This window comes from Lagopus leucura, unplaced genomic scaffold (assembly GCF_019238085.1).
Source record: "Lagopus leucura isolate 7727_CA_CO unplaced genomic scaffold, USGS_WTPT01 Super-Scaffold_100026, whole genome shotgun sequence".
In the NCBI taxonomy this organism is placed as follows: domain Eukaryota; kingdom Metazoa; phylum Chordata; class Aves; order Galliformes; family Phasianidae; genus Lagopus; species Lagopus leucura.
The window spans coordinates 5844780-5869877 of record NW_024962277.1 but is presented as its reverse complement, the minus strand read 5'-3'; the positions used below and the strand labels follow the sequence as shown (position 1 = coordinate 5869877).

The following is a 25098-nucleotide window of genomic DNA, read 5'->3' as shown; positions in this document are numbered from 1 at the left end:
TGTAACTATTTTTTAGTTACGTGCTTTTATTCTGGGAGATTTCAGTCATATCCTCAGAGTTTCTGCTGACTTCTGTTTGTTGCCTTGCTTTTGTAACCTGAGAACTGAAGGTTACAACTCAGGGGAACTTTTAAAGGAAATATCTTTCACCAGGAAGTATGGAATCAGCTATTCAGTACGTTTTGTGAATGTATATGAATTTAAAAGGTTCTTGTTTGATTGTGATTTTTTTTTTAGATCAAAGCATTTCACCTATGCATATTTCAAACAATTTAAAGATTGGCTGACTTCTAAAATTTTACTTTGTTTTGAACATTGCAACATTAAAAAAAAAAAAAAAAAAACAGACAAACAAAACCCCAAACATTTGAACTCCATGAGAAACTTTTTGAGAGTGAACTGAAAATGTAATCATTTACTATGCTCTATTTTGTTTATTTGTTTTTTACAATGCCATAATGTTTCCTAATCCACTCGTCTTGAAAATTCTGCTGGTAGAGTGCTGGATCTCCATGTATGTCCAAAATAAAGAGTGGTCATTTCTGTGTGTATTTTGGGGCTAATTCATAAGGAGGTTTACGATGAGACTGAACAATAATATTATGCCTGGTACAACTGTTTAAAAACTGCTACTAGTTTAAGTGACAGGGGCAGCACTCATTTCAGTAATGAAGTGTAACTGTTTGCACAGCTGGATGGTTCATTCTCTGGAATGAGGGCTGTGCCCATGGAGGGCTTGCAGGGTGTTGTGTCCACGGCTGCAGTTCTGCTGCTGCCAATATTGCTGCAGTATTGACAGTAACAACTGCTGAATGCTCAAATATATGCAGTAATGCAGAGAAACTGTAAGGAGTATTTTCTAATTTAGAATACTTTAAATCATGCGTCCTGCACAAAACAGGTGCATGTTACAGGTAGATGGCAAAAATAATCATCCTGCAGGTAGAGTGAAGGGTTGTTCTGAACATTCAGAGCAATTCCATAAGGTGTCTCCAAGAGAGCAAGCATGTCTGTGCCACTGCTGAAGAGAGAAAAGGGAGCTCTTTGAGGAGCTTACTGTGGTCGCTCTGCAGGTGAGAATTGTCTAACTGCTGGGGCACAGGAGGAAAATGAGAGCAACAAATGCCACCACGAGCCAACAAAGAGAAGGTTCTTTCATTTGATGTTGTTTGGGTGAAAAATTAATGGTTGAATCAACGTTCCATTTTGAGAAGTGTGGGTGTCAAAGTTTGGATGTGACTGCTAAATGGCAGAACGCACCTGAACAACAATTTGCCACACCAAGTGAGGAAACCTGTCTGCAAATGTGTTTTTTAATTTAAGTTTAGGAGTTAAATGAAAATGAAGTAACGTATTTGGAGCTAATGAGCCAAATGACACTAGAACTCTAATTGAGCATCCAGCATTAGCTGGTTAGGGACAAAGAGTAAAAGGTATGCCAAACTGACATTGAGGCACACGCACAAAGGGCTGCAACAAAGTATGTTAATTAAAAGATAATGTCAAAGGGATGGAATGTTTTGTTGGGATGACGGTCTCCTGCTGCTCCATAAGTGCTGAGGTGACATGCAGGCATCCATCAAAATGAAGGCCGGCCGAAGCTGGCAGGCAGATTTAGAAAGGCGAGATATTTGTCTGCAGCTTTCACACAGGCGCCGTGCGCCTCCCAAGCGCTGCCATGCTTTGTGTGCTGTTTGACGGATACTGCCGCTATGGATGGGCAGTTTCTCGCGACGGCGCCGCTGATGTAGCCGTACAATTGCATAAGAAATGCAGTCTGCACGTTCAGGCAGGAGGGAAGGCCCAACACGCCAGCCCGCTCTCCCGCCGCCCCGAAGCCGCCCTCCGCCCCGCCCTCCTGGGCCCGGCCCCTCTTTGTCTCCGCCCGCGGCGGGCGGGCCCCGGGGCTGGCTGTGCCGGGCCGCGGGGCGACCCTTCCCCTGCGCGGCCTCGTGGCGCGCCCCTGCCCGGCGCGGGGATGTGAGTACGGGCGGGGGCTGCGGGCGGGCCGAACCCGGCGCCCTGACAAGGCTGTGCCGGCGGCGGGCGACTCTGAGGGGTGGGCCGCGCGTGGGCCTGATGGAGGCCTGCTCGGCTTTGGGGCCTGGCGGCGGGAGGGGCGGAGCCGCGAGCCGGCACCTGGCGGCTCCTGCAGTCCGGGCCATTTCTCTCTCAGGTGAACGCTGTGCGGCAGGGAGCTGTTGGGGTGAGAGCACCGGGCCTGACTGTGCGTGTGTCCTGTCTGAAAGCTCGCTGTGTTTGCACATGAGCCTGGAAACGTCTCTGGTTGAAGTTATGTTGTAAGGCAGAGCGTGATGAACATGGAAGGCTGTCAGAGAGAAGCAAATGTTTCCATTAATTCATGTCGGCAGTGAACTATGTATGCATAATTCACAGGCAGTACATTCTTTAGTCCTTTCTTTCTTTCTTTTTCCTCACTGTTTTTTTTTTTTTTTTTTTTTTTTTTTTTGAGTGTTTTGACTGTGCTGCTGGGAAGTGAGTTGTGTATAAAGAACTGCAAAGCAGCTAACAGGTGCTCCTATCTGTAACTATGGGGAATGGCATCCTCAGGAGCTATTCCTGATGTTAAGCTGTGATTGCTAACAACTTATAGCTTGGGAATTCAGTGAAAAATCTTCAGGTGCATAAGCAATTGGCTAAAAATGGTAATTAGTTTGGCTTTTGCTTTTCAAGGCCTCACAGAACTGAGTTATATGAAGGTGTTCCACCAACTTGCTGGCCTATCGTGTATTCTCCAGACTACAACATCACCTTCATGGGACTGGAGAAACTACATCCATTTGATGCAGGGAAATGGGGAAAAGTAATCAACTTCTTGAAAGGTAAAAAACAAAAAAAAACCCAAACAAACAAACCACTTAGACCAACATTTGAATGAACCAGTGTTATTAATGCAGACTTGGGCTAATAACTGCCAGTGTAATAATGGCCGTATGTCATTATTGCTCCTTGTATAGATCTTAGCTATGCACCTTAATCATTGAAGTGCTTTAATATGTTTAAATAGTTGCAGACTTAAATCTAAAGAAGTTAAACTGATGGCAGAATTTGTGAGGTGGGTTGAATGCTGTATTGTACTTTTTTGAAGATGTTGCACATTAAACATGAAATTGTTAGAGCAAGCCTCCTACATCAGGGCTTTTTAATACAAAGGTTTATTTCACAGTCCTTTGGTAATGTCGGTTTTTGCTCGCTCCACTGAACAAAGCTCAGAATTGTCTCAGTCATGGTGTCTGTGCAGGGTGAAACTCGTGAAATGTGATTGAAAATTCAAGCTCATTAAACAACTTGCTCTTCTCAGTGGCATGAATAATGCTAGTCAGAGTAACCAGCTTGGTGAATTTCACTCTGGCCTAGAACTTTACAAGGCTGAGTAAAAAGGATTAAGGAGAAACATGAGCATAGCAGTGTGTTAGACAATCTTAAAATATTTCTAGGCTTTGGGGTTTGAAGACCAAGTGTGAACTGTGCAGAATTTTATTGTTTGACCTTTTCAAGAAGGGTGCGTGTAGGATGAGAACTATTTTCACCTCTGAAGTGGGTGGGCACCAGGGTCTTGACTTGAAGCACAGCCTGAGTCAGGTGCCGTATGTGCATAGCACAGTGCCGTGTTTTGGTGTTCAACAGAGTTGTGATGATTTTGCCTTTTCTTGCAGTGTATGTACAAATGTGTGAGAATATTTCCATTAAGTTTTTTCTTGAAGATGCTGTTTGCAATTCCAGTTTCTTCTTTCTTTTTGAGGACTATGCCTGGATCTGAAATGAAATGCAGACTTCAGGTTTCTGGCAACAAGTGGAAAACCCCTCCTGCATTAACTGCAAGCTTACAGTGCATTTTGGAAGTACCATGTACACTTTCCTGTAGCCAATGTGCTTCCATTGCTTTTACATGTGGTGTAATAAGGAAGGAGACAGTGTGTCTGGCTTGGGAAACCAGGCAGTTGATGACTGCCTTGCTGCCAGCTGTAATGTAGTTAGTTGCTCGTGAGAGTGCAGGCAGTCTGCTGGCAAATAGCACTCTTCAGTGTGAAATACCAGTGCAACCTATCTAAATCTTTGTCAACCTCATGATACTACTTTGATAATGTCTCTGGGGGAGCTTTGAAATCCCTCTGGTGGCAAGAAGAACTTTGTGTTGATGCTCATTATTGCTTCTTAAATAACTTTAAAAATGTAGACAAAGACCTCAAGGAAATGCAAGCATAAGGACTAAGATTAGGGTCAGAGCCTTTAAAGCCTTTTTCTGAAACTTGAGTTTTCTCATTAAGTTGGAAGGGGGAAAACAAACAAACAAACAAACCCTTGCCAAAACAAAGGCTGTCCAAGAGGCAGGCCTTTGCTGCTCATGTGGACCTAATGACTTCTTCAGCTGATGATCTTTCTCAGTAAAATGTTGCCCTTCCTACTTTAGGCTCCCCTGTATTCGTTTAACTGGGTTGCATGACTTAAAACACTATTTATTAGCAGTGTTTTGGATCTGACCTCTAATGATCTTTTCTATCAGAGTCTTGGATTTCATGACTATTTTCTTATTCAGAACCTTTGCCTTTCTTTTCTCCTTCCCTGTGTAGTCTTTGTTTTTTTCCCAGTTCTTTTCTGTGTGAAATGTCTACTCTTCACTCGCGTCTTTCACAGAAAACCAGTTTTCCCAAATATTTCACCCTCTTTTCACTGTAAAAGAGAAAAGCCCCAGGGTACCTTATGACATTCCTGTTTTTCTCTGGCTCTGTAGCAACTCCTGGGAACACCTGATCTGTGCTGTTTCCTATTATCTTCTAGAAAAATCACCAGTGAAAATCCTCATGCGCTTACTTTCTTCAAGAATGGAGCTGTTAGCATGTTGGCTTTATGTCTGACGTGAGTGAATGAAATGCTTCTCAAGTGCAGTCCAGGGAAATGTAAGCTTGCCAAAATAAATATTATTGCAGGTGCTGTGCTCGTATAACACTAAGAACAAACTCTTTTCCATTTGAGTTCTTCCCTTCCGCCAAGTTTAAAATTGAAGAAAAGGTCTGATCTTGGAAATCTGCAGCCCTGCAGCAATTAAGTATTAAAACTTGTCTGGGAAAATCAGCATTGGTGCCTGGTATTTGTTATTTGTAGTGATCCTATGCAAAGCAACATTGTTTTTCTTCACTACTTGACTTTTTTAGTCAACACAGACTGGAACTTTCTGGCAAGTATATCCAGATATAAACATTCACGCTGTTGGCATACAGAAATCTTGGAGTGATGCTTTGTGAGTTACTCCTCTAAAAGCAGTTTTAAAATGAACTGTCTCTTGCTCTCTGAAGGAAAGAATTATTAATAGCTGTTCATTGGTATTTCTTGAAATTAAATGAAGTCAGGATGTGACAGAAATATCAGAATTAACAGTAAGTGTTCATGTCCATAAACATCCAAGTAATTGAGTTGTTTTTAGTCTTGATTTTGTGTGTACCATTTTAATTTAGAGCTTTGATACTATTATCAACTAGATTTACAAAAAAAATCATATTAAAGGAATATTTGATATTATGAACACTGAGAGTTCCCAAGCATATCAAATCTTAGACTGTAAGGAGCCTTGTAAGTTTTCTTGCCTGTCCATCCTCAGTTGATACCTATTTTTTCTTTTAGTTGAAATGTGAGGTTACCATGAATACACTATGAAAACTATCTGAAAAAAAAATGATAACCTCTCTTTAAGAGCTTGTGTAGAGAGTATGTATTTGCAAAACTTGCAAACACTGAGTAAGCAACAGTGGTTGCAGTGATTTCCGTTACAGATGTAGGAATTAAGCTCAAAGCAGTTTCTTTGACCAGGTGGAATATGGGAATGCTATATGGCATACAATGACAGTTATAATTTTTCTCCTGTTGTTTCAGAAGAAAAACTAATTGGAGATGACTTGATTGTGCAAGCACGGGAGGCTACGGATGAAGATCTTTTGGTTGTTCACACAAGGCGCTACCTTAATAAGTTGAAGGTGTGTACTTAAACTAATGTGCTTTTCAAACAAAGTGTCTAGAATTAGTACCAAGTGCAGCACATAGCCCACTTGATTCAATACAGAATGAACTTTTACAGAGCAGTGACAAATTTTGAATTCAGCGTTGTCATTGTGAATACTGAGAGAGAATAATGAAAATATTAGAAAAGCCGAAGTGTAGGAGAGGGATGGGAGAGAGAATCTACCATCTTACATGGCCATGTTTCAGTGAAGTTTAATGAACATAAGGAAAATAATAATGTTTGAGATAAATAATATAATAAATAATAATAAATAATATTTTCCTTGCTGCCAAGGCTTTGGTCTTAAATGTGTTTTGTTTTAGTCTAATGAAGTATGGTTCTGAAATTGCAAATGTGTAGAAGAACCCTGAAATTGATTGTTATGCAATATTTTTTCTTTAATGTAAAGTTTGCTGTATGGATTTGAAGCTTATATAATCTTAGAAGAGCATCCATGCAGGAATTCTATCATCAGCCGGAGGGGTAGGGAAGAAAGAAATGGAGTTGTACCTAAAGACTGCCTGTATCAGTGGAGTACAGAGAGAGTTGAAAGGTCAACAAAGGGCATAATCTTGTATGCTGTGTGTGTAAGAACACTTGCAGTAGCAGCTCATACAGGATTGTATATTCACAAAGAACAAAGAGCATTCATTGGCTGTTTCTACATAAATGCAAGTTTAACAAATGAATGCTTCAACTCTAAACCATAAGAGATCTTCAGTTTTGAAAATACAGTCATCCACAAAAGGAATTGAGTAGTACCAGTTAAGATTGCTTTTATTTGGCAGCTCTCTACTTGAAGGGAAGAGATTTGTTGTAAAAATTGTCTGAGAACTGTTGAGACCTGGCCTAAACCACTGATTGAGTACCTGGGGAAAGGAGCCGGTCAGCCCTGGGAGCACGAGTGAAGGCAATTCAGCTGTGACAGGAAGGGGTGGAGCCTGGCTGCACCTCTCTTAGACCTCATAGAAGGGCTGACCCCCACTGGTGAAGGATCTCTTCTTGGAGATCCCTCCTTGGTGGAGCTTTGCCCTGTGAACCTGGAATCTTCTGATACAGGTGAGCAATCTTCTTCCCTTCCTTTATAGCACCTTTCTATCATGCTGGTCCTTCCATCATCACATGTCTGTTGTAATGCCTTTCCCATTGTGTTGATCTGTCCAATTGCTACAAAAATAATCTTACATTTTGTTATTCAGAATAAGTTACTTTGAGTCATCTTTGCCTGCCTACGGTGTAAAATCACTTGTATTGTTATTTCTGAAATGTTGATTTTTTTTTTTCTGTGTAAACAATCTTTGATTTGTCTGACTTTTTTTGCTTTATTCCTTTGCAGTGTTCACTTAGGCCTCTTCATTCATAGCTATGAAGTTACTTGTAATTTCATACATCATTAGATTTGATCTTATTGCTGCTATTCTTGATATTGAGCTTTTAATTTCAATGAACCACCCACCTCTTTTTACTGAGTCACCTCTTTGAAGCAGTGTAATGTGTGTAGCTCAGTTTGAAATACACAGTGTTTTTAGTACCTGTAGGATCTCTTCACTGAAAATTGGCTGATAACTTGTTTCCTGGGGTTCAAAACCAATGCTGTCTTGTACTTTCAGATGATCTTAATTCTATCTCGCTTGTTCCCCTTTATTTGAGACCATAGTTCATACAGCTGTAGCAATTAGAAGATAGCATATTGGTCTTGTCAACGAACTCCTACTAAGCAGCAAAGTGTTCACTTATCTAGCAACATTATTTTTTGTTTATGTGAAATGGCCCAGGGTTCCCTGTTTGCTGCCTTGCGTAAAGTCCACTGTGCTATTTTTTTTAATACAGACAAATACAGATTTACCAATAAAATGATATAATTTCGTGTTAGCACTTCTGAAGATTACAAAGATGCTTGCATTCTGGGAGCATCTGGGTCTCTTAAAATAATGAATCATTGGAGTACTCCTCGTTTAAAATTTCAACATGAAACACTTGCAAGGGGGGATGGTGTGTGATATCTCAGTTGCAGCTGAAGAAGCTGTCCTAGGAATGGGCTGGGAGTTGATTGTAGAGAAACAAAATGTTAAGTGCAAAGTAGATCAGAGAATACTGTCAGTCAGTTCTGCCTTAGGAGAAAGAGTGTCCCTGGTTGCCTGCTTAAGATAACATGAACAATCCTTAGAACAAAATGTGGTATTTTGAATTGAGGTTACTTCTCCCTCAATACTATTTCATGAACCTAGATCCATAAGGTAGTGATGAGACTTTGGATAATCAGCTTGTTGTACTTCCCTGCTCATCCTCTTGTTCCAGTGCTAGGTAAAATAATGGATTTAACGTATATCAGTGTTCTGATTTGTGGAAGGGATTAGGCAATGAGGTTAAACCTGTCTTCAGACCTTGTAGGTCTTGTACTTGAAACTTTTTGATCTATCAGGAGTTTTAGGATGTAACTGAATACTGAAATGCCAAATGACATGGACAGTGTTTGTTGTCAGCCAAATGCAAGACGTGTTTTTCTGGAACAGATCTGAAACAGATGATCAGTCAAGCAAACTCACATGTTTTAATCTGCTTTTATGTATTTGCAAATGATGTAGGTATTTTTAAGAAAAAATCATTTTCTTAGAATTGTGAATATTTACACGTAGTGAAAAGTGGATATGTTTTGTAAAACAAATCAAGAACAAATAAAATTGTTTGGAAGTCTGGTTTTGTACAAGATCAATATGTAACATCAAGGACAAGTGTGTCACTTTTTGAAGAAGTACATCAGTCCTTCAGAAAAAATTTTGCATGAGCCTGCTGGGCTCTGACCTTCTAATCACAGTGAGTGTTTTCTAGTGCTCAAGTGCTTGTGTGCTTTGATTCTCACCCTGTCATCTGAGTGAATCTGCTTTGGGACAAGAGGTGCATGTCTGTTTGTCACCTGGTGGTGCTGGCAGTGTGCTTGGGAATGCAAGCTGTAGAGGCAGCCTTGTAAAACAGTTCAGCCTGTGTTGTTTTGAACATAATGGTAGCTGGTAGCTGAATACGTTTGGATAAAACACTGTACAGGAGGGCTTGGTTAGAGGGAGCAGTATTTGACAGTTTTCAGTATGTCCACTGATCTGCAGACTCAGTAGAGAGTTCTTTGCAGCTAAAACAACAATTAGGCCTCTTAAAAGGAGAAAGTAACATTTGATGTACAGTGAGTTTGTTTCTTTTCAACATCTGACTCTTCAGTTGAGAGAGTGATACACAAAAATGGTGAGGTTTGGCAGCTTGCCTTTCTTTGGAGTAGCCCCTGGACACTGTAAGGTTTTCCCAGTGCAGTTATCACCAGTGCAGTATCTGATTACTAATAATAATGGTGTGTTCATACATCGACCTGGAAACTTTTGTATAAATGGCAAGCTTAGTCTTTTTGGTTTTGTTAATCCAAGTTTAAAGCATACTTCCTTTATCCTTACTTCCTACTTACTACTATCATACTTCCTTTAAAGGTGACACAAACAATATTGTTCCCAGCAAGCTTCTGAATTAAAGTCTTGTTAGGTGCTTGGTGTTGGATCTGTGAATTCTCCCATGAAACTGAGAGCTGCTCCACAAACTTAGAAAAGATTCAAACATAGTTTTAAGTTTTGTTTTAAAAGTTTTACAAAACAATGCTTTTAATGACGTGTTATTGGTTGTTTTGAATTACTGGGATGCAGTGAATGTGTAACATGAAAGGCAATGCATTTCGGTTGTGTGTGGGTTTTTTGTCCAGAATGATCAACATAAAACAACTATGTTAGCTTTATCTTCCTAGTAATTTGCATGCTCATTTTTAGTGCTTGAATAGTTAATGCCACATATTCCAACTTGGAAGTTTCTTTATCATTCTTAAGAATGGAGGATTTTAGAGTTTGGGAATACACATTGATGCTAATTAAACATTTAGAGGGATATTCTTGTAGAACCTTATTGTAAAATATGGAGTCTGAGTTTAAACAGGGACAGTTAAAAACTCTTAAATTTGTTTAGGTTTGGGGTGTATCACATTTCACGTAGGCTATTACATAAAGTTTGGCTGAGTGATGCTGACTTAGTGCTTATTTTGGGAGGAGGAGGAGTTGAAGGAAAATATAGCAGTGAAGGGTTAACCTGACTTGTTTTAAGAAAAATGAATGATTTTTGAGTCCTAAATTTGTACATAGAACTGCTTATCTGAAGCACAGGAAAGAAAATAATCACTAATAATTAAAAAATAAAGAAAATAAGTTAAACTGAGTTGATAGTTGAGGAGAGTAAGTGAAGTAACATTGAATAGTGTTTGTGTGGTTTTTACTTCTTCCTGAACGCAGACCCAGTTTTAATTGGTTGTATAATTACATATTTACTAGAACATTAGTAGGGAATCAGTAAACTGATGGTAAGTGAGAGCAAATATCTACCAAAAGAAACAGCATCTCCTATTCTTCTATAATATGTATGATTTGAAAGCAGAAAGGACTGACTTTTAAAATTAATGTTTGAAGAGTTGGTTCTGTATCAAAGGAAGCTAATAATCACTAGTGTGAAAATTTACATTATTGCAGGTAACTGACAGCATGGAAAGCAAAATTGATGTCCTTATCTGTTCAAAATCATTTCTAATTTTTATGACATAAGATGCACAATTATTGAAAACCAATTTCTTTCAAGTCCCTTTCCAAGTGTGTATATATAACTGTTCTGAGAATTTATTCTGGGTAATGTTGGACAGCAAAATTTGCAAGATGAAGAAACAAGCAAGAATGCCCACGGTTTGAGGCAATATATTTCTTCAATTCTGCAGTGTGGTTTGTTTTGAGAACCATCAATGTCAGCAGCTGTATTCTTGAGTCCCAACATTTTCCTTATGGCCAAAGACTAAATCCCAGACAGTGAATGTCTTCGGACTGGGAGCTGTTCTTGTAAATATCCTTAACTTTGAATAAGAAGCTTTACTTCTTGCTCACTTGCACTATGTATGGATTGCTTGCAATCACTTGAAAACCTGCAGGAAAATACTTGTCGATTTGAGTCCTTATTATTCCTGCTTCTTCCCACTGGGATTATTATTATTTGTTTGTTTTAAGATTGAGTGTTTAAGTGTTTAAATTTTATGGCAAGCTTGTCATTTGATATGAGAAAAACATACTTTATGCAATTGTAATCCCTTGCAATTCCATTGCAGAATGCTGAGATTTAATCTAGTTTGCTACATTGTGCTTATTTTAAAGCTAAAATATCTTGCAGAAGGATTTTTTCAAGTTATTGGAAAATAAAGTGCCTTCTTAGTGACTGAGAGCAGATGCTATCATTAGTGAATAACAGTAAATGTATTTGTATGTTGACTTATAGTAATACAATAATGAATTGTTGAAAGCAGTGCCTGTGCACGTGATGCTAATGCCAGTGCCTTCCCGAAACCAAAACACAAATAGTACTCACCAGTTAGAGTGATATCTATGAAGTCACAGTAACTTACTGAGTACCAGAATACCCTGATGTTGGCATTTGTTTTTCATCAAAGTTGGCCAGTTGTGTATCCTGTCTTTGCTGACCAGCAGCTAGCCTGCAGAATGTGGTCTGCTTATATTTGTTAATGTTGAAGAAAACAGGATCCATATGAAATATTTGTACAGGCTTTGAAACTTCCAATTCTCAGGACTTGAATGTCTTAGTATTGATTGAAAAGGTACAAACTTGCTTGTGACTTTGGCTGTGAAGTATATTTAGAAGTTTCATCCCTGGTAGCAATGTCATTAGTTCTCTGAAGTAATCTTTTGTTTGTTGGCATTTTTCCATTGAAAGCATTTACATACTGCAAATATTTGTTCTAACCTTCAAGTCACGTTCTTGATGATACGACTTTTTAACAAAATGTTTCCTCAAAACATGTTTTAGAAGTGTTTAATATGCTTAACAAACTTAAATTGATTCTCCATGCAAAAATTTGCACTGTGTGCATGTAAGTATTCAAACATCTTAGCCAAGTGGTTTGGTTTTGGTTTTTTTCCTTTCTCCTTGGTATATTCTATTGAATTGATGTGAGAAGTACTTTAGAGTTGCACAGTTTATTAACTGTAGGTTGCTATTAATTCTGCTATAAGACATTTGACAATTCTTTTCCCCAACACCAGGAACAGATTTATTTTTTTTTTCTTAAATACTGCCTGACTGAAAAATTCTTGACTTTGTACCATTGGATATTAAAGTATGGAGAAAAATAGTGGTGGTGATTAATTGAAATTTTCAATTGTTAACAGTGTAACAGGGAGAAACTATTTGGAGGTTGCCAATAGACCTTGTTGTGGTCACCTTCATTTGAGGGGGGGAAAAAAAAAAAAAGCAAACCAAAAATCTTGCTGAGGCCTTATGGGTTCCTTCTCAGTGAGTAGTAATTGATGAGACATCTAAAGGACATCATTAAGACAGGCTACATTAATTGCAACTTTTTTTCCCCCTCCTAGTGGTCCTTCGTTGTGGCTACGATCACAGAAATTCCACCAGTCCTTTTTCTTCCCAACTTCCTTGTTCAGAGAAAAGTTTTGAAACCTCTGCGAACCCAGACAGGAGGAACAATAATGGTAAGTACTTCTTGATTTGCTGTGATGTATTTATACAGACCTGTGAGTTGTAATGCTTTTGGTAACTTAAAGCCTCAAACCCCAAAGCCCTGTTGAGGAAAGCAAGTTAGTGTACAGTCCTAAACATGAGCAAAGTCTGGCACTTAGCAAATAAAGAGATGAAGGATGAACCTGATTTTTGTTGTCTGTAATTTGCAGAAGCAAAAGGAGTAGTAAGGGGCAGCCTGTGCAGGGAACGAGAGGTGACAGGAATTATGGCAAGTGCAAAAACTGCACAATTGGTAACTGTTCAAATACAAGCAATTTCTAGGAATGGATAGTTGTGAAATTAATAGAATAGAAGATACTTTAAAGCACATATTTACTAAATGGCTGTAGTTTGGTTACTTTTGGTATGAAGCGCTCATATCTTAAAGATGAGTGTGATGATGTGGTTTTTTTTTTTTTTAACACTTTGTGTCTAATTTGACTAATGAAAGTTAGTTCATTTGTTCAATTGTGTACGCTGCATAAGCAGCTCAGCTGAAGTGAGATACAGCCTGTTTCACCTTGACAGGATTGTTTTCTGATCGGTTAAATGAGTGCTGTGAGGAGGAGAGATGTGCAAGTCACCACACAATCTAATTTTGCCTGAGAAACTTCCATGAGAGATGTTGAAGATGTGGAAAGAAAGCAGTTAATAGCTGTAGCCAGGGACTTACTGAGGAAGATATGCCTTCGTGTTTGTGAACCACTAACTAATGGGACCCTTTCTTCCCTTTATTCATTCCTTGTCTGTGATAAGGTGGTAACAGTACCAATCTTTTTGTGGGTAACTGTCACAATTACATAAATGGAAAAAGAAGTCCTATATGAAATCCTCAGTGTTATGATACAAATGGATCTTTGCTACATTTTAGCTACTACTGAAGGAAGCTGTTAAGAGTGGATGCATGTGAAAAGGGTAGAAGCAGATATTGCTCCTTTTATATTCATTAGAAGCCAATTATTGAAGAACATTGTTCTGCGGGTTGGCAAACCTCTCAGTATGTTTATACCAGATATAAATGTATGATTTATTGCAACCACTAGATATTTAAAGCAAGCAAGACTGGGAAGCCATAATAGTATGACAAAGAAATGACATTATTTTCAAAAGTAGCCTACTAGGTAACTTCCCATTTCTGTTAAGAGTAATATAGGTACTTAGCAATTTAACACTGGAATTGAGATTTCCTATTTTGAAGTGTGTGCCTTCATGAATGTATGAAGAATTTGTTAAGGACATTAAAAAAAAAAAATGAAGAGCTCTTCTCTGAGTACTGCATAAAAGGTGGTGCTGTGCCTTTTATCCATCAAAATGTGGAATGTCAGGATCTGACCTGAGAAAGTAATGTGAGACAACCCAAAGCCTTGATGAAAGTTTTCCAAATATATGACAGGGCTTATGTGAGACAGACTTGGGGCAGTGTTACGTTTGAGTCCTCTTTGTTTTTTTCTATGTGAAATGATAGTAGAAAGCTAGTTAGGATCAGATAAGAGCAGAATGAAATACTTAGCTTTTCTGTTATATTTGTATCTTTAATGGTACAACAGCTCAGTGCCTTGATCAGGAAAAATGGCGTTTTCTTTCAGTATTTTAGTACTTTAAATGTGCATCCTGTCAAACTGCTGGATCTGTAAAAAATAACTGGAAGCTATAATGCTATATACTTAAATTTCAAAGCTTAATGGTCATGATGCAAATTACACAAGAATTTGCATCACAGTTGCCAAAAATATATGCCTATGTATATTTATTAAGTAACATTTTGTAACAGCATAATTTATATGGGAATTACTTAGGAAAACAAAATTATTTTAACTTAAAGGATGAAATCACAAAGTTAAATGCTGTCTATTTGCACTTCTATGGTATCTTGATGCTACTTTTGGAAATTCTTTAATCTCAGAAGAAATCAGCGGAGCCATGAGAGTCTCCTCAAGAAGTGTTGTATCAGCAGTAACCAGAATTGTGTGTAGTAAAATATCTTCTCCTGGCTGTTTGCATATATATGGGAATGCTGTCAATAGGGATAAGCCTTCTGTAGGCAGTACCAAGTGGGGTTTTGTATAATTAAGAACATATTCTTGAGCAATCTGTGTCTGTGATTCCTAGATGTACTTCATGCCAAGGTGTGTAACAAAATATTGGGACTCAAGTTGCTTTTCTCTATCCCCATTTGTTCACTTCATCTTTGGAAGCACGATGGATTTATCTTATTGTTTCCAATACAAATTTTGGTTTGTCATTCTGGAGATGTCAGAGGATGTATAAGTTACTGTGAAAGAAAGTGAAAAGTACCTCTTGTTGCTGAGTTTTATTTCAGGCTTATTATTTAATTCAGCGGAGGATTGGCTGCTTTTTAAAAATCATGTGTATGATTGTATGTGTATATATGACATGATGTACTATATATCTTATCACATATAGAATATATTAATATAAATATGTGTATATATGACATGATGTACTATATATCTTATCACATATAGAATACATTAATATAAATATGTGTATATATGACATGATGCACTATATATCTTATCACATATAGAATACATTAATATAAAATATGGCATATACTTATGTGTGATCATATATGTGATTTTTTTTTTAATAAAATAAAAATGCATCTTTTATTAATATGGCTTTAAGGAATCTTGCAGTTAAACACTTCCTTGAGTCCTACTGGTCAGAATAACCTTTTTTTTCCAATTAAATTTTATCGCTTTAGCCCCATGTATCTTTTCTACTGTCAGTACATTTCATTTCCTCAATGTCATTTGATTTCATAGGGGAGTAACAGGCACAGATTTCATTTGGTGTCAGAAAGCAAAAATTGGTCATATTTATAGTGTGCATGTTACGTTATTTAAAGAAACAAAACAGGACACTTAATGCTTGGCATTTTTCTGTTCCCACCCGCAGCTGAAGCTGTGTTAATCAGTATTTTCAGAATTTTGAGCTGAAGTTCTTCCTATTTCTTACATGAGAAGGAAGGGTATTGGAAGATTTCTGCTCACTTTTTATTCCTACCAATGCTTGTACCTTCAGTTTACCATTTGTCTGCTAGGGGTCAGTGTTCATCTCCACAAAGCCCAATTCAAGATATGCTCAACTACAGGAGAGTAAAATACAGATGTGAAATCAAATAGTTTTTTCTACTGATTTTACTGCGTATAGTTTTGTATGGCTTGTGTTGAGAGATCTGATTCAGAATGACTTCTGTTGGTAAAGCATCTGCAAATGCAGTGGGTGCATTAGAATGCCAAGAGCTGCGTTTGGGGTGGGAGCACTCAGCACTCAGTGGCTGCCTCATTCACTCATCAAGTTCTTATTGTCATTTCCTTCAGGCAGGAAAACTTGCTGTTGATAGAGGCTGGGCAATCAATGTGGGTGAGTACAAATGGAAATTTGTATTAAATGATACTTCATGTGTTTTTAAAGTCATTATTTTCATTCAGTACAATGTATATGCTGTTTATAATAAAGTGACTGGATTGTGTTCAACTAAAAGAAACTTGAAACGGGAAAAAAAGAGAACTAAGTACTTGTTCTCTTATCCTGTCATCCTTGCTGCAGTTTTATAACTAGATAAAATATTTGTTGATAGGAAGGAGATAACCAGGTAAAGATATGATATTTATACACTGTGTGTGGACTGTAGTAGTGAGAATGAAGTGAGGAAAAAGGTGTTCAGAGTATGTGCAAATATTTCAGTAAAATATTCCTTTAAATTACGCAGAAGTTAAATAGATCTTGCTAGCCGTGCTGTACATATAACACCAGACCAGGAGCTTGGTTGACGTGCTGCACAGCTGGACTATACCAGTTGGTCTGCTTTTGGCTATGCGGTTCTTCCTGAAAAAGGCTTGACTGAAGAAATGATGAAGAACATAAATCTGCACCCTTCCTCATGTCAAAATAGTGATGCAAAACCAGTGAGCTACTGAACTAATGGCTTGTCATTTTTGGTGCCCGTCAATTCTGAAATTTTCCATTATATCTTACAAATACTTCTGGATATTTCTGAAGGCAATAAATCTTGCATAGTGTTATTTGTGCAACATTCCAGTTAGCTTGTTTTGTTTTAAATAAGCTCCAAGTGGCAGGAAGACTTGCTGTATAACACGTGTAATGTAAAGCTATCATTTTTCTCCTTCAGTAGCAAATGATATTTTAAAGTATTATCTATAAAGTAAAAATCCAGTAGTAAAAATTAAGCACATCTTAAAAAAATCCTGTGATTTATTGATGTATAAATGAGGGTTGTTAAATTTCTTGCCTAGATGTTTGTTGTGGGTTTCTTAAACTCTTCTGGATTAGTATAGTTTTTAATTCTATGGAAGGGCCGAGTAATTTTTTTGTTATAAAGAAAGTGCATGTTTGCTTAAAGATAAAGATCATAAAAGTTCCCTGGTGTCTTGTTTTTACCCCATCCAAATTTTTATGCTTAGGAGGTGGTTTCCATCATTGTTCAAGTGACAAAGGTGGAGGATTTTGTGCATATGCTGATATCACACTGGCTATTAAGGTAAGAAATACCATTTTGAGAGTATTTTCTACTACTTGTGCAAATGGAAAAATGTTCCAGAAATTCATAAGTACTAACATACCTCATATCAGAAAAAATAAAATGTTGTAGAGATGGGTAGGAATAGGAAAATGATGCGATATTTAATGTTACAGAGCGCAGTGCATTGGCACCTGTTAAGTGGAAGGAAAGAGATACAGGGTCGGAATTATGAATGGAAATGCAAACTGCTCTAATTGCATTAATATATTCTTGCAGGAAAAAAAAAAAGCAAGCTAAAGCAGATTGTCTTGTAGTATCTGCACTGATAATTGTCCCAGTCTTGCAGTTGAACCTGCAAATTCCATGTGAGTTTTGGTGCTCGTAATGGAGACTTAAATAGAGACAGAAGTCTTTTCTTCAAATCAGGCTGCTCTATGCGGTCCTCAGAGTAGCTCAAATTCACGAATAAAAATATGAATGTGTCCAAGATAATCACTGGATTTGGATGAATACATGTGCTCTTTAGCTGTTGAAAGGCTGAAGCAGGGGCTTTCTGCAATTAGAGCTTATTTCTATCATGTGCCCTGTGGTGCATGTATAGTATCGTAGTATATTTTAGTATGTATACTAGAATATTTATAAAATATCAGTAATAATCAAAACGTAAAGACCTAATGATTGCGGCACACTAAATGACAGAACACCCTAATTTCTGTACACTGTAATTTGCAGAAAGCAATCCACAGTGTTGTGTTTTCTCTATCATTAAGATACAGATTGAGAAATTATAGCAGATAGCAGTTGACACAAAACCTTTACATTTTTTATGACATATATTTTAAAATAGTAATTTTGCAAAGTTGTAAGACCCAAAGAATTAGAAAAGCTTATTTTTTATTTGCAGACATGCAGTAACAGATGAATTCTCTTACTAGCCTAAAAAGTGACTATAATGCATACAGCCCCTGCTGTGGTGAGTTTTATAGAGCTGGATTCCATCAGTGGAGTATTTCTCCCTTCCTGCTGTTAAGCCTCACTTGTGCTATCATTTGTGTCTCAGGAAACAAGCTGCTCACCATTTCAGGGTCTATGCAGCTCTTGCTTCGCTTTGCCCCAACATACGGTCATTGCTGCTGCTGTCTCTGACAGCACCAGTGCCACAGTCAGCTTTATAATCCCTAGCTGGACCTGTCCTGTGCCTGGCTGGAGTGGGATGTGGAGACTTGCCACCTGTGCTTATGCAGATCCAGTACTACTACAGCAACCCTTCTTATCCTGGGCTCTCTTGTGTTATTCAGTGCCATTGAGCTTAAGCCTTATTTGCAAAGTCTGTTTTGCAAATTAGTGTGTGATGCTGTAGGGTATGTCCTTCATCTTACTTTGAGCCTGGTACGTTCTGGGGGGAAGAGGATATGAGTAAAAATAATTGTCTTCCCTCTCCACCAAATTCTTCTACAGGTAGGTAGATACCTGCACAGATGACTGTGAAATGCATGGTTTTTGCATTCCATATGATGGATACGTATAGGTTTTTACTATATAATCACAAATTTTGAAATAATTCAGCCCTTCATTTGGTGAATGAAATGATATGCATGATGTTAAAACTGAAACAATAATACACTGTGCAAGCTTCAAGCCTTCAGTTAATCTATCACCTAACTTCTTAGCTGACTGTTTGTTTGTTTACCCCTCCAGTTCCTATTTGAAAGAGTACCAGGGGTGTCTAAAGCCACAATTATTGATCTGGATGCTCACCAGGTGAGTAATTTTGCTGTATTCAGTACTGTTTTGTTAGAAGTACAAGTGTGTGATACAGACCACCTTTCTGTAATACTAACATGAAATATTAACTCATGGGATCCAAAGTTAATCATAGGTGGTAAAAGCTGATAATATTTTAGTTGTTTTTATTATTTTATGTTCCAATGGGCTGTTAAGCCCGTTCAATAAAATAAAACTGAGTTGCAGCTCCATCATGTGGTTAGATATAAAAATATTTTTGAATTGAATAGTCTGAAAAGTAGTTCAGGTTCTCGGAAGAAAGTAAAATCTCTTACAAGGAAATGGCAGCTGGTTCAGCTGCGTGGTCATTGCAGCAGCCTTCTCAGGAGGTGAATTTGACCTTCAGTATTACAGTAGAAAGATTGACTTCAAGCTAATGAAGTAAATCATGCATCTCTCTTCCCTGGTAGAGTGATTTCTATGGATGCTGAGAATAAATCTAATCTTTAGGAGGATTTCCAAAATAAATCCTAAAAGGAAGGAAATAGTATTTTTAGAAAAGCACTAATGTGCTGAAATTGCATCCCATCTAAAGCATTGAAGATTTTTGTGGATAAACCATTGCAGTAGTGTTCCATCTTCTATCAGTTCTCTTTTCTGCAAGTTAAGGCATCCTAAAATTGCCAAAAAACAAAGGCATATCTTATGCAGCAAAAAGATGCTTTGTGTTTCCCGTTCTGTCTGGGTATTTCCATCAAGGTGTGGATGCCTTTGGTTTTGTTTTTTTCTTTGTTTGTTTAGTGTTAAATTTTTGTTCATTTTTTTCTTTTAAAAGACTTCTTGGAATGCATTTTTGTATTCAGCTGTCATGCCTGTGACCTCAGCCAGCATGCTAAATTGCCCCTTTCTGTAATTGTTTCTTTCCTTGGGAAGTAGGAGGTGTGTGGAGTACTAGCTCAGCAGATGCTTTTTAAGTGTGCAGACATTCTCATCCTGTGAGTGTCCCAGTTCTTAGTGTGTTTGAGTTTTACTGTTTATAAGAAAATGGTTTACCCAGAGGCTCTTGTATTCCTAGATTTATATCAGTAATGTTTCTTTGGACCAAATGTGCTGAAGAAGTAAGTAGGCATTGCCATGTTTTAGCCTAAAGAAATATGAAGTATTGTAGTATCCTATTCCTGTTATTGCTTGTATTGACTAGCTTTAGCCTATTGTTTCTGTGTTTGTTTTTCTTGTTTTGTTTCCAGTGGGGGAAGTCATAACAGAAATATAGTTTAAGTACTTGCTGGAATTCTGTTTCTAGTTTTAATTAAATCATTCTAATGAATATATTGAGAGTGAGGGAATGGGTTCCTTATGATACACTGATTTAGATGAAATTATCTTGGTGATTACTGTGAAAGGGTAACTGTACTAGTTGCAACAAGTCTACATGAGAGATAAAAGAATACTATTCAGAGATGGGAGAAGGAGAAAGTATTCAGAATCTGTTTTCTTTTGAGCATCTACCTTTTCACCTGACACATCTTTGTAGGGAATTTGTGGTGTTAAACATTAAAAAGTTAAACTATTACATTGCATATTTAGTGTTTGTAATGTTTCCAGTGGCTGCTTATCTCACCAAGGCTTGAGTTATCAGGAAAACTGCAGTCTGATATTTTATTCTTATACAAGGATGTAAGTATCCTTGCAGCAGACTTCTATTCTAAGTATTGGAAGTTATCTTTCCAGTTGTATAAAAATGTAACCGTTCTGCAGTCTTGGCCACGTTGCATTTGTGATGCTGCTAAAAGCAATTATCTTCTAATCTTCACTTCTTATTTCACATACAAGAGAAAAAATATCTTGTAATTACCTTCATGGAGATAGTAGGATGTTGATTTTTTTTTTTATTTTTTTTTTAATACCTGCAGTCTTCAGACTCATACTGTCAAAGCCCACAGGATTCTATGCCTGAAAATAGCCTTCAAGGCTGTAAGTAAGGGATGTCGTGGGAGTTTTAAATAGTCTTGATTATGTTAGAATCTGCAGATTATGGTTCTGTGTGAGTGTGCTAGAAAGAACTAACTCTAAACTTCCTTCAGGGAAACGGCCATGAGAGGGACTTCATGAATGATCACAGAGTATATATCATGGATGTGTACAATAGATTTATTTATCCAGGAGATGGATTTGCTAAACGTAAGTATAATTGAAGTTCGTATTCCAAATGTGAAAGAATGGCCTTTTTTTAATAACTTTTTCATTTACTGATAAGTTTTCTTGCAACAGTTATCTTTTCTTCACATAGAACATACTACTTTGAATGATTTTGCTACATGTCAGAATAGTGTTGATTCTGTAGTGTTTCACTTTGCTTTGAGAATGAAGTGCCTTCCTTCATTTCTACACTGAATGCAACCTGTGGGTATTGGTTAGACTGGGCAGGGGGAGAAGCATAAGCATACCTTTATTTCACTGATGTTGAACAAGGAAAGCATTAAAAAAACAGTACTCAGCACTCACTAGGCAATAAGCATCATCGTGTATTAGATTTATTCATGCACACTGTGTGCTGAATCCGTGCTTAGAATTTAAGGCTCCAAGTCCCTTAAGTTAAGGCATAGGTTATGCTGAGGTGGAAGTCATATATTGAAACAGCTCTGACATAATTTGATTGGATCAGATTTAGAGTTAAGCATAACTGCCTAAAAGCAGGCAAAACTAGGCTTTATGACCTTTGATTTCTTTCTACTACCTTTCCGACACTCCTTTTCTATTTTAATGCTTTATTATAAGTGTTTGAAATAATTTGATTTAAATTAAGAATAGATGTTTGCTCCTTCTGGTAGGATTACAGGGTAAGAACATTAAATTGAAAATGCTTGGGGCAAAGCTAAATCTTGTTATACGTAAAGCAATTCACATAAATTCATCATCTCTTACTGTTAAATTTTTAGTGTCGCAATAAAAGTAAAACATCTTAATTTCTTAGTGATGTTTATATTGTGGATTTCTTTTTCTCTGCAGTAGCAATTTGGTGTTCTCTTTTCATTATGCTTTACTTAGCTTACATCTTACTTTTATTCTTCTTCTTTGCTGATTGGTGAATAGTCCTGTAGATAAGTTGTTTTTCATCAACGTTTTGCATTTGTGATTTAGGGAGATTTTTTTTTTCCCCTGCATTGAATTCTGTCTTCAGTGGAATTTTTCCAAGGTCACTGTGCTTACAGTTGATACAAACACAAGTATTTGAAAAGTGTTCTTTAACTGAGGAATTTGTGAAAACACACTGCGTTTACTTGTTCAATAACACAAACATTTCAGGTGCCATAAAACGGAAGGTGGAGTTAGAGTGGGGTACAGAGGACACAGAATACCTTCAGAAAGTACATACTCATGTGGAAGGAGCATTAAATGAATTAAAACCTGACATTATAGTTTACAACGCTGGAACTGATATTCTGGATGGCGATCCGTTGGGAGGACTTGCTATTTCACCTCAGGTTTGTATAACACTAAAATACGTTGAGATTCTCATTATTTGCCGAATACTGGAGTTGGTGCTAAAAGTGAATTGCTTGTGGCAGTTTGTGAGGCGGAGGTAAGGAATGTACTTCACAGTAAACCAAAACATTTTTCCATTACAACTATGCATCCATTGCTCACTGTATGTTTGTTTGTTCTTCGTTTCCTGACTGTTTCTTCATGTGCCTGTTTAAATATCATTCACTTTCTCTCTAAAATATACCCATACTGAACATGCAGATAGCATTCAGACAGATGTATGTTTTTTCCCTGTATGATCATTCTCTTCTGTCTAGTTCCGTCTGTTTCCTTTGCCCCTCCTACAATCCACTTGATGTTTTTGTCACTTGTGCTTGGTATGTATCTTAACACTTAATTTCCTCTGTAGCACTTCTGTCTATTTTAAAAGTCTCCTCTGTTGTCTCCCATATCTAGCAGTCTTGTGCAGCCTATTTGTTATTCTTAACAAATGAAGAGTTTTATTCACTTTCTCCATTCTTTCTTATAGCACTATCACTTCCTTGTTCAGTTTAGCTTTTCTCCCTAGCTTAGTTTCAGATTTAAATTTTCATTTGTCCTGTATAGCTGCATAGAGGTCTTCACCTTCTCGATATCATAACAGATAAGCTTTTCTCAAAATATGAAATTCTATAGCTCTCACATTTCCTCTTCTTTTTTGATAATTCTTTCCCTGGCAGTTCCTTGTCCTGTTTTCAGGTTTGATTCTCTTTCTTTGTCTACCAGTTCAATACAGGAAAAAAATGCTTTCTTGATTTATGAACTCTCGGAATCCTTCCTAAAGGAGCCATCACTCAGTTTGTTCTGTATTTCAGCACTTTAGTTCTCAGTCTTCCACAAAGCTCTAGTTTCTTGTTAGTTTCTGTTGCCTTTCTGATGCAGTTCCTCATCCTCATTGTCTCCATCACCAAACTGTGTGTTCTTGCTTTCTGATTGCCTCCAGATACCTTAATGAGTCTGGGGTAAAAAGATTTGGGAACTGGTTGGAATTTCCAGGTTTTCCTTTGATGATTGTGTAAAAGTTCCTTTGAGAAATGGAAGAGGTTTGGAGACTGCCATCAAGTGATAAATGAAAGACACTGATGTGCCTTTTCAATTTTTTTTCTGCCATATCTTAATTGTTAAGAACAGTGAGTTGTTGTAGCCAGTTGGGTGCTGTTTATATAAAATGTCACTAAAATCATTACACCTTTCCTTCCCTCCATCTTTACAAGAAGAGGTGGAAGGCAGTGTGTGCCATTTCTTTGTGTGACTGCTGTTTCAGACATCTGATGGAGAAAAGTTTCTGAACTGAGGGCAGGGTTTCTTTTCTCTGATCTTGTTGGCTTAGGAATGATTAATGTGTTTCACCAAGCTGGAAATCCTAGCCTAGTGGAGCTGCCAAAACTGAAGACATTGAGCCTCTTCAAAGCTAAATAGTCCAGTTTTCAGTTGTGGATGCTGTGTTTGTTTTGAAGTCTCGCTGTAGTGTTAATTGTACTCAAAATGGGCCTCCACTATAGACAGAAAGTTTGATGTGCAGCAGGATTCTCTCTGGCTTGTTTCTAAATTGCAAGTGTAGTAGGCTTCAGTCATCTTCAATTTTTGTGTGTTCTTTACCAGTAACATGCAGAAGCTGGGAGTAAACCCATGTCTGTTTTTCTCAGAGCACCCACTAGAGATTTTGGAGGATTTGCTGAGGCAGTTCTGCTCCCATGAGTAGTGACTGCTTCCAGTTCTCCTTTAGGATAGCATTTTCTGCCTCTGCTGGTTGCTCCCCAGAGGTGTACAGCTCGTTCTGTAATTCTGTTACTTCTTTGCAGGATCTGTTCCCGATATAATTCTTTATTTTTCTGTCTTGATTTTCATTTGTTAGTGTTTGCACCCATTGTTCTTTTACAGAGTCGTGTCAAACTAAAAACATCCATATTTCATGGTTTTGCAAAATATTTTTCAGCTACATTTTTGAATTTTCCATTTGCTTGTGGACAGTTTTGTTTTTTTTACTTCCTAATATCTCATGGGCAAGAATTCTTATAAGAATTTATAGTAAGCAACTTCTGTCTGTTGTGTCCTCTAGAACTAAGACAAAGATTTTAGATTTGCTGTTTTTTGTTGTTTTTTTTTTAAAGGCTTATAATGTAATGTCTGTAACAAGGCTTTTAAAATAATTCTGTGTTCCCAATACAAAATACAAGGCTGAATTACTTGTTAAGCATCCCGTACTGCAAATCCATAAGCCAGCAACTGAGTCTGTTAGAACTAGAATACCATATTGTACCACTTCAGTTTTTTCTAACTGTTGTAAACATGCAGGGAATTGTGAAGAGAGATGAAGTCGTGTTCAAGGCTGCCAGAAGCCGTGGAATCCCAATTTTGATGGTGACATCTGGAGGCTACCAGAAGAGGACTGCCCGCATTATTGCTGATTCTATCCTCAACTTGCACAACCTGGGGCTTATTGACAAGGACCTAGCAACCAGTGGAGCTGAAAATCCTAAGGTAGAACAGATGATTAGGGACTCTGTAACAGACTTAACCAATTTATCACTGCAGTGATGGTTAATAAGTTTTTTTTTCCTTAAATTTGGCGTTTTAGGAGCAGGAAGTTTCCAAGGTTAATATAAGAAATTCACAAAGGACTGAGCTTGCCTGTAAAATAACCTAGTATGGACAGCACACAGTTGCAGATTAGCTGTGTTTAACTACTGAAGCTGTCCAGAGCAAAGGCAACAAATCCTTCTGTGCTAAT

The 25098-nt window shown here is 37.6% G+C and overlaps 1 protein-coding gene across 2 annotated transcripts; it reads left to right on the top strand.

Annotated features, from left to right (window-relative positions):
• Positions 1-1901: 1901 nt before the first annotated feature.
• HDAC11 (histone deacetylase 11) lies at positions 1902-25098 on the top strand. Of its 2 annotated transcripts, none has more exons than XM_042880075.1 (10): positions 1902-1980; positions 2695-2843; positions 5890-5990; positions 12463-12579; positions 15955-15997; positions 17059-17135; positions 18816-18878; positions 20927-21023; positions 22149-22327; positions 24663-25098. In XM_042880075.1, coding segments are annotated over exons 1-10 (1071 nt in total). In that variant the 5' UTR covers positions 1902-1978; the 3' UTR covers positions 24906-25098. The 2 variants fall into 2 exon arrangements, with proteins under 2 accessions (XP_042736009.1, XP_042736010.1); XM_042880076.1 differs by lacking the exon at positions 1902-1980 and adding an exon at positions 2142-2206.